Source organism: Schistocerca americana, chromosome X (genome assembly GCF_021461395.2).
Source record: "Schistocerca americana isolate TAMUIC-IGC-003095 chromosome X, iqSchAmer2.1, whole genome shotgun sequence".
Classification (NCBI taxonomy): Eukaryota; Metazoa; Arthropoda; class Insecta; order Orthoptera; family Acrididae; genus Schistocerca; species Schistocerca americana.
In genome coordinates, this window is record NC_060130.1 from 581520942 (window position 1) to 581534601 (window position 13660).

Genomic DNA, 13660 nt, shown 5'->3' on the forward strand with positions numbered 1-13660 from the left:
GTAAGACCTCCACCTCCATGAAAACCAGCTTTTTCTCTTCATCTATGAAATTCGATAAACTGTTAACACAAGTAAAAGGTTAACTTTGCATTCCTTCATGATTTTAAAGCATTCACTCACTGTATACTTGTAACAGATATATGAACACTTACACAATATTCTTCTAAATATAGAAATAGATTATGGCAAATCTTCACAGAAAGTGAAAGCAATGTTAGGCACACCACGAAAAGTGTGATAGGAATTGTAATACTCATCACTACAACATTGTACCAGACAACATATTCATGATCTGTATAAAAGGAACCCTCTCCCCATGAACCATGGACCTTGCCGTTCGTGGGGAGGCTTGCATGCCTCAACGCTAGAGATAGCTGTATCGTAGATGCAACCACAATGGAGGGGTATCTGTTGAGAGGCCAGACACACGTGTGGTTCCCAAAGAGGGGCAGCAGCCTTTTCAGTAGTTGAAGGGGAAACAGTCTGGATGATTGGCTGATCCGGCGTTGTAACATCAACCAAAACGGCCTTGCTGTGCTGGCACTGTGAATGGCTGAAAGCAAGGGGAAACTACAGCCGTAATTCTTCCCGAGGGCATGCAGCTTTGATGGCGTCCTCTTGGGTAAAATATTCCAGAGGTAAAACAGTCCTCCATTCGGATCTCTGGATGGGGACTACTCAGGAGGACGTCACTATCAGGAGAAATAAAACTGGTGTTCTACGAATCGAAGCGTGGAATGTCAGACCCCTTAATCGGGCAGGTAGGGAAGAATATTTAAAAAGGGAAATGGATAGGTCAAAGTTAGATATAGTGGGAATTAGTGAAGTTCAGTGGCAGAAGGAACTAGACTTCTGGTCAGATGAATACAGGGCTATAAATACAAAATCAAATATGGGTAATGCAGGAGTAGGTTTAATAATGAATAAAAAAAACAGGAACATGAATAAGCTACTACCAACAGCATAATCAACACATTATTGTAGATAAGATAGACACAAAGCTCACACCTACCACAGTAGTATGACTTTATGTGCCAACTAGCTCTGCAGATAATGAAGAGATTGAAGAAATGTATGATGCAATTTAAGAAATTATTCGGATAGTTAATGGAGATGAAAATTTAATAGTCATGTAGGACTGGAATTCGATAGTAAGAAAAGGACGAGAAGGAAAAGTAGTAAGTGAATATGGACTGGGGGAAAGGAATGAAAGAGGAAGCCTCTGATAGATTTTTGCACAGAGCATAATTTAATCATAGCTAACACTTAATTTAAGAATCATGAAAGAAGGTTGTATATGTGGAAGACACCTGGAGACACCGGATGGTTTCAGATTGATTATATAATGGTAAGACAGAGATTTTGGAACCAGCTTTTAAACTGTAAGACATTTCCAGGGGCAGATGTGGACTCTGACCACAATCTATTGGTTATGAACTGCAGATTGAAACTGCAAAAAGGTGGGACTTTAAGGCAATGGGACCTGGATAAACTGAAAATCAGAGCTTGTAGAGAGATTCAGAGAGAGCATTAGGGAATGGTTGACAAGAACAGGGGAAAGAAATATAGTAGAAGAAGAATGGGTAGCTTTGAGGGATGAAATAGTGAAGGTAGCAGAGGATCAAGTAGATAAAAAGACGGGGGCTATTAGAAATCTTTCAGTAACAGAAGAGATACTGAATTTAGTTGATAAAAGGGAAAAACATAAAAATGCAGTAAATGAAGCAAGCAAAAAGGAATACAAATGTCTCAAAAATGAGATCGGCAGGAAGTGCAAAATTGCTAAGCAGGGATGGCTGGAGGACATATGTAAAATATCACAAGGAAATATCACAAGCACATATCACAAGGAGTAAGACTGATACTGCCCACAGGAAAATTAAAGATACTTTTGGTGAAAAGACAACCACCTGTATGAATATCAAGAGCTCAGATGGAAAACCAGTACTAAGCAAAGAAGGAAAAGCAGGAAGGTGGAAGAAGTGTACAGAGGGTCTACACGAGGGTGACGTACTTGATGGCAATGTTATGGAAATGGAAGAAGATGTAGATGAAGATGAGAGGGGAGATATTATATTGTGTGAAGAATTTGACAGAGCACTGAAAGACCTCAGTCAAAACAAGGCCCCGGGAATAGACAACATTCTGTCAGAATTACTGATAGCCTTGGGAGAGCCAGCCATGACAAAACTGTTCCATCTGTGAGCATGATGTATGAGATAGGCGAAGTACCTTCAGACTTCAAGAAGAATATAATAATTCCAATCTCAAAACAAGCAGGTGTTGACAGGTGTGAAAATTACTGAACTATCAGTATAATACACAGTTCCAAAAATACTAACATGAATTCTTTACAGATGAATGGAAAAACTGGCTGAAGCCGACCTCAGGGAATTTCAGTTTGGATTTCGTAGAAATGTTGGAACATGTGAGACAATACTGACCCCACAGCTTATCTTAGAAGATAGGTTAAGGAAGGGCAAACCTACATTTCTAACATTTGTAGACTTAGAGGTAGCTTTTGGCAATGTTTATTGGAATACCCTCTTTCAAATTTTTAAGGTGGCAGGGGTAAAACATAGGGAGCGAAAGGCTATTTACAATTTGTACAGAAATCAGAAGGCAGTTTTAAGAGTCGAGGGAGACGAAAGGGAGGCAATGATTGAGAAGGGATTGAGACAGGGTTGTAGCCTTTCCCCAGTGCTGTTCAGTCTGTATATTGAGCAAGCAGTAAAGAAAACAAAAGAAAAATTTGGAGTATGGAGAAGAGAGAAAACCTTTGAGGTTTGCTGATGACACTGTAATTGTGTCAGAGACAGCAAAGGATCTGGAAGAGCAGTTGAACGGAATGGACAATGTCTTGAAAGGATATAAGATGAAAATCAACAAAAGCAAATTGAGGATAATGGAATGTAGTTGAATTAAATCAGGTGAGGCTGAAGGAATTAGATCAGGAAATGAGACAATTAAACTAATATGTGAGTTTTACTATTTGGAAACCAAAATAACTTATGATGGTCGAAGAGAGAGGATATAAAATGTATACTGGTTAGTGCAAGGAAAATGTTTCTGAAAAAGAGAAATTTTTTGAACATTGCATATAGATTTAAGTGTCAGGAAGCCCTTTCTGAAAGTATTTGTATGTAGTGCAGCCATGTATGGAAGTGAAACATGGACAATAAATAGTTTAGACAAGAAAAGAATAGAAGATTTCAAAATGTGGTGCTACAGAAGAATGCTGAAGATTAGATGGGTAGATCATGTAACTAATAAGGAGATATTGAAGAGAATTGGGGAGAAGAGGAATTTGTGGCACAAGTTGACTAGAAGAAGGGATTGGTTGGTAGGACACATTCTGAGACATCAAGGGATCACCAATTTAGTACTGGAGGGAAGTGTGGAGGGTAAAACTTGTAGAGGGAAACCAAGAGATGAATACACTAAGCAAATTCAGAAGGATGTAGGTTGCAGTAGTTACTCATAGATGAAGAGGCTTGCACAGGGTAGAGTAGCATGGAGAGCTGCATCAAACCAGTCTCAGGACTGAAGACCACAACAACAACAACATAAGAGGGACAAGTGCCTTTTTGGAAAACTACAAGGAAACAAAATATTATCCAAATAAAATTTTTAGTTGGCCTATAGAATCGTATCCACGATTGTACAAAATGATGACTCTAAAATAACTCTAGCTTCAAAATATCATTTGTGTTGCCACTGTAAGATGAAGTACAATGCAATAGATCATCTACAAAGATGTATTGCCGTTTCTTATTTCCCTAAATTCAGAAATGTAACCCAAAATGAAACAGATGGAACCCTAAAGGACACAGATAACTGAGGTAAAAGCACCATCTGCCAATCACTAATAAGTGACTCGTGTATTACAGATGTATATATTATGCTGTCCTTTTTTATTCATATTAGATTCCTGCAACTTTCCTGTGAGTCCAAGGAACTACCATATTTGGAAACTCATTATTCAACACTTACTTGCATCATAACTCTTAAACACACCATTATCATTTTCCTGATGTGCTCCCTCCCCCCCTCCCAACTTGGATTTTAAATGTAGTTGTTCTTCATGTAGGAGTTAGTTGAGAAATGTTAATATTATTTTTCAATACAAATTCGTATTGCATTGAAGAATATTAACTTCGAATCTCACACCAGTGATGACATATCTTACTGCATATTTATCGTACAAATTGCAGAAACAAATTGTCTGGAAGGAGAGTGATGAGGAAGGCACATTATTATATCACTTATGAAGCGCACAGAATGCAATACCTCATCTATATCAAGGATAGAAAGTCTAGTATCTCACAGCAGCAGTGCACTTTCTTGTATATAATCAACTAAACAACTAATAGTACTGAAATTGTGTGAACACCACCTAGGTACTTTTCACAGGACTAGAGCAGATAAAACACATGGAAGTATTGAAGGACAGACAGTATTTACAAAGATTTATGACAGTTCATGCACATTGCATAATGTGAGCATTTCAGATATGGAGTCCTGTAGGAAACCCACCCCTAGTGTACATTTTCTTCAAAAATACTGCCTGAAAACACTCGTGCCTTCATATGGCTTGACTGGTATCCCACTTCAAACATGTTTGTTATGCAACTTTTTTTTACGTTTCTGAGTGACTGTCTTGTCAGTGCTCGTTCACACTCCTGAATATGCTCTATGCAACACTTGGGTTCATCCAGCTAGATTAACAGATAATTTCACTCCATTGTCAGTTATGTTGTAATCTGGACTGACAATCAATGGTTTCAATACATTATATGCATACATGTCAATATTTTTATCAAAACAGTGGACTGGACTTGTTCAGCTATATGAAATCTTTGGTTAACCATCACAAACTGTTTAGTTAGACTTATATGCTGTTATTTATTTGTGAGATGAATTCTTCTCACAATGACTTTTTGGTTATGTTCATTTCCCTCTGTTTATAACTATTGCAATATCCCTTCAGTAACTATACTGCAGTGTTTATCAGACATTATCTAAATACCATTCTGTTTCAGAATCTTGCACTGAATGAAACAGAAAGCAACTTATATTTCCTTATTCAATTTACCTCATGGGTTGCTGCCCTCATGTCTTCTGGATGTGTCCTCTTTTCTTCTACAGAAGATGAGAGGGGACCAGAATGCTCATCTGTGACAGGATACTCTGGTGACCAACCATCAAGGAAAACAGGATGGTATGGTGCTACATAACTCTTCCACTGATTACTGCAATGAAATATCATTTGTCATTACCTTCTTGAATGGATATTTGTAACTGTATGACTGTCTCTTACTTAGCTAAGCTAACTGGTTACAACAAAAATTATTTTAAATGACCACATTATTGAACTGTTACTGTGTGTTAAAATCCACCGTTTTCTCTGGAGAATGTCACAAGCATGTATGGCATAAGGAAGAATAAAAAGCCCCAAAACCTGAAATTTTCCCATGTGCATAGTATAGGAACAGAAAGAAGGAAATAAAAATGTAGTACATTTTACGATTATACGGAGGAAGATTACTGCAGAAAGAGAAGTGTGGAGAAAGAATTTAGTAAATACAGCCAGAGTGCTTTACAAGCAATTCTTTATTTATGAAATGAACACAAAATATAACATTGCAATCAAACTAAAATACAGCCAGAAAAGGATATTAAAAACTATTAATTTCATTTCAAATTATTTCTAATCATCATCACAGTGCAAAAACAATACTGCCCACTCAATTCCATAAATATGCTTATCTACATCTATTACTTGTCTGAGAGCACACACATGCACATGTATGTCCTAATGCTCATACGCACGCGTACACACACACACACACACACACACACACACACACACGCACACATATATATATATATATATATATATATATATATATATATATATATCTCTGTGTGTGTGTGTGTGTGTGTGTGTGTGTGTGTGTGTGTGTGTGTGTGTGTGTGTGTGTGTGCCCCCCCCCCCCCCACACACACACACACACACTAACACACCCACCAGAAACATGTTCATTTCATTACCAAGCCCATCATCTCTGCTTCTAATACGTCTACTTGTTATGCAGCACTTTTCCTTAAGGATGAGTCTTGTCTTCTCAGTCAGAGTTCATTTTCATTACAGAATGAAGAAAACTGAAAGTACTTTATTCATATTTATTTACTGTAATAGGAAAAATGTTCTATTCAGAGTAAAAACCACAAAAATCTTTAAAAAATGAGCTTCATCTACATTTTTTATTTCTTCTGATGGCAGTTCCACAGTCTGTAGTGCACCAAATGATATTCAGAACAGTATGTGATCTGAAATCCACACCTACAGAATATTTATGAATTAATTTGATAGACAAAGCTTTCTTTTGTTTTGTATTTCCTGAAAACATAATTTCATTTGATTAACAAAGTTGCATGTTTGGGCACGTATCATCATTTCTGGATTCCCAACATTTGGATGTACTATCAACAGTTATTATAACAGTTCCTCAAACAAAATTGGAGTAATTTTCTAGCTAACCCACTGTTTTCATTTAGTCAAACAAGAGAAACTATGTTTTAATCATGTATTGTCCACTTATTTGCCTAAACTGTTTGAATCATCATGAATTACTCTAAACAACTGTTGCCTTGTCTGGCAACTGATGAACTTTCTTGCATCATTCTCCACACATACTGTGACAGTACATAGCTCAAAAATACCTATGGCACCAAAAAAATATTATGCACATAACAAACATAAGTAAATAACTAGCATATGTGTGGTATTAGTGTTGATAGAAGCCATCAATAATTCTTTATGGTTATATATGTAAAACGAGACAATGGAGTTACAACCAAAATAGAAATTCAATGTACCTTTTACAATATAATTGTATTTCTACAAAATCAAACTTAGACAATAAAAACTCAAACTCCCAAAGACTATTACTGACATTTCACATAAGTGGTATGACCAAACGTAATACACATGTTTATGAATGATAGAAACCCATTTTCCCAGTCACTCACCCATTAACTACTAATTTTGCACCTGCATCAATTATTTTTGTGATGTGTGCATCAGCATCTACACTTGAAGTACATAAACCAATGACTAATATAAGATGAAGGATAAGCTTAACAGAGATTTAGTTGGTTAAGGTCCATTTAAAGATGTGTTACAGATATTTTTCTGTAAAGCAGTATTAGTTATGGCGAGAATGGAGTGTTATAAGTCGAAAATATTCAAAGTGTTCATATACTTGATAAATTTGAAACCTTGTATTCCGAAAATCTTTGTACAAAACTAGCATACGTATATTATAATGGCGCAGAGTTTACAAAACCTTACACTTCAGCAATCAGACTCTTCTTGTTCATACCTTGGTATACGCCAGGCATCTCCCAGTGAATGCCACAGTTCAGTTTCCTTGCTTGTAACACAGTTCATTAAAAGATTAACAGCTTCTTGTGTAAGTAGGGGAGACACCACCTTTGCTGGTAAGTTGGGTCCATAATGTGTGTCATGTGATGCATCCACAATTAATGCCAAGGGAGTGAACAGAAAGTGAACTAGCTCTGGAGCATTGGGGTCATGTATGTGCGTTTTCAGTTTAGCCTGTTAAAAAAGAAAAGAAGCTCAAAAAACATAGTTTAATAAATTTTTGTATTTAAATGAAATAACAACAATTTATTAGCATTTGACCTATTAATCTTCAGTTACTATTAACATTGCAACAAAAGAATATTTAAAGTTAAATTACACCAAAAACAATATTTCAATCTCATAACAAGTTACACTTCTAAAATGAACAAATTTAAAAATCTGCAGGTAGAAAATAACACTATTATTTGCCATGCATCTGAGGCATTTGAAATTGTTTTAGATAAGTTGCTATAATTTATCTCATAGGTGGACGAAAACACCACAACAAACAATTTCATAACTTGCACAACATATCTGCACAACCATGCCACCAACAACCAATTTCAAGCTTGTGCAGGGCAACAGACTGGATGATTGACTGATCTGGACTTGTAACATTAGCCAGCATGAATCCTGGTAATGCAAGTAGCTGAAAGCAACAGGAATCTATGTTCATTTAATTTCCCAAGGACATATAGTTCTACTGTGTGGCTTAATGATGATGACATCCCCCTCAGTAAAATATTTTGGGGATAAAATAGTTGCCCATTTGAATCTACAGGCAGATATGACTCAGTACGATGTTGCCATCAAGAGAAACATAACTGGTGTTCTATAGTTTACAGCATGAAATGTTGGACCTCTTAATTCGGCACATAGTTTAAGGACTTTAAAAAGGGTAATGGAGAGGCTAGAGTTAGATACAGTGGGAATTAATGAAGTGCAGTAGCAGGAATAACAGGGCTACTGGTCAGGTCAGTACAGGATGATCAACACAAAATCAAATAGGTGTAATGCAGAAGTATGTCTAATAAAGAATAAGACAATCCAGGATGAAATAACAACAATATTATGAAAGGATAGACTGCTACTCACCACATAACTGAGAAGTTGAATCACACACAGGCATAACAAAAAGCCTGCTAAACAAGTCAACTTTCAGCCAAAAGGCCTTCTTCTGAATTAGACAACACACACACACACACACACACACACACACACACACACACTGGCGCACGCGCACGACCACTGTCTCTGGCTGCCATTGCTGGCTGCAGTTACTTGCAGTCTGTCCTCAGCAGCCAGTGGTCATGTGTGCGAGCTGCATTTACACCTATCACAGTAGTACACATGTATATGCCTTCTCGCTCTGCAGAATATGAAGAGATTATATGATGAGGTAAAAAGAATTATTCATATAGGTAAGGAATATGAAAAGTTAATTGTGGTGGGAGCTTGGAATTTGATTCCCCTCGATCAGTTCTTTGTTTCAGAATTCAAAATTCCCTTATACTTCATATATTAACCCAATGAGACATATCAATGGATCAATTAATATAACTGTACATGCATCCGACAAGGTCTCTTGGTGTGGTGTGGAGTGATATATCTGTCAGCCCCATGTAATGTGGGTGAACAACAGCAGCAGATTTAAAGACTGCCTTAGACTGTCTTGGCCTCATTTGTCTCAGCTCGTCAATGTGTACTACATACTCTCCGGTGGACTTAATTTTCGACAGTATTCAACTTGGCTATCTTCTGGACACTGATTTGGACTCTGTTATTCCTGGCCATCAATAGTTGGCTTGCACACAGAGATGTTTATTTTCATAATGTGGTGCAGTCTCCGTTCTCCGTTCAACAGCATATTGTGCCTACGTTGAGTGAACTGATGGCATGTATGTGCACCAAGAGTCTGAATTAGACTTCCTTCCCAGCATTACAAAATTGCAATGTTCTCCAGCATTAATGTTGAGTTGTCCAGTAAATCTCCAGAGTATTCTAATTGCAAAGAAGCACTGACTTCTACAAGTATTTTTTCTGTCTGATCCATAGGATTTAATTGTACTTAATTGGTGTTCAACAAGAATCAGGCATACAACACATATATAGGCAGAAAAAGTCAAAACTGCAGAATATCTAAGGATGTGTGTCAAGAGCAATTTAATGTTGAATCCCAACATAAAAGTAAGGGAAAGAAAGGTAAAGTATTGTCTAAGATTCATGGCAAGAATGTTAAAGAAATGTCATTCATTCATGAAAGAGGCAGCTTATAAAACCACGGTTTAACTGTTTCTTAAGAACTTCTTTCTACTCTTAAATCCTTACCGGTATGATTAAAAAATGGATACAGGGAAGATTAAGACAAGAGCAGCATGTTCCCTCCCTGGTTCATTTAATTAGTGTGAGAACATCAAAAAGATGTTGGTATACATTACAAGACAGTGTGCACCATGGAAAGGCTTACTGTGACAATTCTGAGAATCCAACTGCAAACAGATTTCATGCAAAATACAGCTTTTTCCCACATATAACCTATGAAATGATTTGGATATTTAATGTCTCTGTTATCATAAAACTGGTCTTGGGTGATACTACATGTCTGTGAGGTTTGTACAGGTAAAATATGTTAGTCATACAAAAGTGTGACTGTGCATAGGACAATAAATGTGATAAAACAAATGGAAATCTGAAACTACAGAATAAAAAAGGATAAAAAAATAATACTGTCTAAATGTCAAATACATATAGTTTTACTAGAGAGCTGCCCTGGTTTCGTACTGGTAGCATGAAGTACCTATGGTCAGAAAACCTGACTGGCGTAACATTAATAACTTATATACACTTATGTACACAATGTATGAAGAACACAACAGATCATGTCTTTGATTAAAATGGTGACTCATGTACATTTCAGGTACTTCCTACTCTTGATTTACACAATGATCAACATTCCTGGTTCTGATTCCAATTTAAGTAGCAGTCTCAAAGAAGTCTTTGGAGGTTTCCCCTTATATGAGATCCAGGAATAAGTGTGTACTGACATCCTTCTCCACCAAACACACATGTATCAATTCAGTATCAGTTTGAAGAAGGCCACTACACTATGTAATGGAGGTCAACGAGTACCCAGAGCCATTTCTTACAAAACCACAAATTTATTTCATCATTAACCCCTCTGCCATCCCACTCTGAACTCCCTCCCCCCCCCCCCCCCCTATCCTCGGTATGCCCTTATCAATGAAGAACAGAAATATGAATTCAATAGCAAGGAAATTTTAATTTTTTCTATTTGTTTTACTTAAGTACAAAAGGCTCCATCCATCCCTCCATCTCTTTCTTATCACTAGGTATATTTACAAGGAATATTTATGGAATGTGAAGTTCAGAACTCAAGTATCAATCACCGAAAGCTGTTCAATGCAACTCTCTAAAATTCTCGAGAAAACTCTTTGCAGTTTTCAGAGAAACTTTAATATATATATATATATATATATATATATATATATATATATATATATATATATATATATATATATATATATATATATATATATATATATATATATATATAAAAAAAATAGAGGGAAACATTTCACATGGGAAAAATATATCTAAAAACAAAGATGATGTGACTTACCGAACGAAAGCGCTGGCAGGTCGATAGACACACAAACAAACACAAACATACACACAAAAATTCAAGCTTTTGCAACAAACTGTTGCCTCATCAGGAAAGAGGGAAGGAGAAGGAAAGACGAAAGGATGTGTGTCTGCTTGTGTCTGTATATGTGTGGATGGATATGTGTGTGTGTGCGAGTGTATACCCGTCCTTTTTCCCCCTAAGGTAAGTCTTTCCGCTCCCGGGATTGGAATGACTCCTTACCCTCTCCCTTAAAACCCACACACATATATATATAACTTCAAATACTTACATCATATAAATATAAAATTCATCAACCCACATATATATATATATATAATATATAACTTCAAATACTTACATCATTTAAATATAAAATTCATCAACTATACAATGATTAACACACAATTAACCATCATTTTTATGAAAAACACACACCTTCTTGTTTTTAATTACATGCAGTACACAAAATTCCAGTTTTCATTGCAAATACAAAATTGTAATTACCAATAGTAGAGCACTTGCCTGCGAAAGGCAAAGGTCCCGAGTTCGAGTCTCGGTCTGGCACACAGTTTTAATCTGCCAGGAAGTTTCATAATTACCAATATTTTATAAAAGATTGTCAATAATGATTTTTTATTTTTAAAAGAAACATTACAAATTTATTAACACTCTGCTTATAAAATATCAAAAATTAAGAATTTACATTTGCCATGGAAACTGGAATTTTGCACGTGATATGCAATTAGAAATGAAAAGATATGCATTTTTTATTAAAAAATGATGATTACATGTGTGTTAACTAGCTCATGTTTGATGAACTTTATATTTAAATGATCTAAGTATTGTACGTGAATGAAAAGATAAAACAAGAAAAAGACTACAGTTAGTTTTGAATCAGTGATCCATAGTGTGATACTGTCCGAAGAGTGAGGTCCCATAGGAATGTTGGTACCTCATGATGAAATCACAAGCTAAAGACAGTTGCTGTCAGATGCAGCAACAAATGACAGACATTGACCAAGACACGTCCTTAACAGGTTCCATACATTACCGCTGCTGTAAATCTACTTATATCAGAGCACAGTGCCATTTGCCCCACTCTTTGATAGTCCTGTTTGACAGCAGCATCACTGCAGTTCAGATGCAGCAGCAAGCTAGTGTCATCAGTCAGAACTGTATACCAAAGTTAATAGCTAAATGTACAGGGATGTGTGCTGTCATTCAGTACCTTTCAAAGAAGTAAACAATTATCGCTTTCTTCTGTGACGATGCTAATATATACTGTTACTCATGTGGACACAGATTTCATCCAAGTTAAATATTCATCTATTACAGAGTTTTACTAAAATTAACTAATTTTTTTTTATATGTGCTATAGTAATAGCTCAACCTCCTTCAGAAGTAAAACTATCAAAGTATCATCTAGGCTTGCTACAACACATACAAGATACTGATTATCAGCCTCCAGGATACTGACTGAGTCACATGGCCAGTTGTGAAAATTGGCATAACTACAGTGAATTAAAGCTCCTTAGAAAACTTCAAAATCAATTTTCTTGTGAATTTTTTAGATCTGCATCAAACTACCTTTGGTGAGTAATATTTGAGTTTCGGACTTCATGTATCATAAACACATACAATTTAAAAAACTCCTAATGCCAGTTAGCTTCCTTGTAAGTTAAAAAAAGTGTGGTAGTTTTATTCTTGTCTAATTTTAGAATGTAGCTTTTCTATCCTTTCCCATCTTCCAACTTCCAGTTCTCAGTATCTTTATTACAAATATTTCTATTAATGTATGTGAAAAATATACATTACACAGCAGTATTAGTAAAAATCAGTATCACCAGTCCAATTGAATACAAAGCTAGACTGATGGCTACAAGAAGTCTATCATCAATCTCAAAATGTATCTATTTTATCTGGTGAACTGATACTGTGCTTGACGATTATTGGTGGAATTTTGCAAACAGATCGGAATTCTTTAAGAGCAGCTAAGACAGAAGCGGTGAATATGTAAATAGGGAAATCAGCAAACAGTCATGCAATTTGAGAAGTTATTTTTTTTTAGTTTCACAACCAGTTTTGGCAATTCAATATGCTATCTTCGGGCCCCGTATGCATCTTATGTACAGACACTCAAAAGTATGATACTGGCATACTGGAGCCATCAGTATCTGGAAATCATGAATTTGTATTCAAGTTCTTCCTTCGAAGACTTGATAAGTCTTCAAAGAAAGCACTTGAAGTGATGTAGAAATCTTAAGCTAATACTTTCATAAATTGAGGTTACAACCTAACTCAAATGAAAGAGAAGATGCATGTTTTCATTTGTCCAACAGATTGGCACACAAAGCCCTCATATCTATTTTGAGCAAGACAAAGTTTGTCACAACGTGCATCCAAAATAACTTGGGATCATGTTAGTATATTTTCTTTTAAGGAGCACTTGACATGAATATCTGCTAAGCTTGAAAGCAGAAATAGCATTCTTGTGTCACCAGACACTCTTCAAGTCTTGGCACTCAGACTGGTAAACTATGTAGCGGAGTACTGTGCATCTGTCTGGCTTAATAGTCCATATG

The 13660-nt window shown here is 36.1% G+C and overlaps 1 protein-coding gene across 3 annotated transcripts in view; it reads right to left on the reverse strand.

The window, feature by feature from the left end:
- Positions 1 to 13660, reverse strand: part of LOC124554913 (epidermal growth factor receptor kinase substrate 8-like protein 2) — a 197047-nt gene that overhangs the window by 36356 nt on the left and 147031 nt on the right. For all 3 annotated transcript variants that reach the window (XM_047128600.1, XM_047128602.1, XM_047128601.1), the window contains exons 9-10: positions 7389 to 7624; positions 5096 to 5252 (exon numbers count right to left, since the gene is read on the reverse strand). In XM_047128600.1, coding sequence (XP_046984556.1) covers positions 5096 to 5252; positions 7389 to 7624 — 393 coding nt within the window. The remainder of the gene's footprint in view (positions 1 to 5095; positions 5253 to 7388; positions 7625 to 13660) is intronic.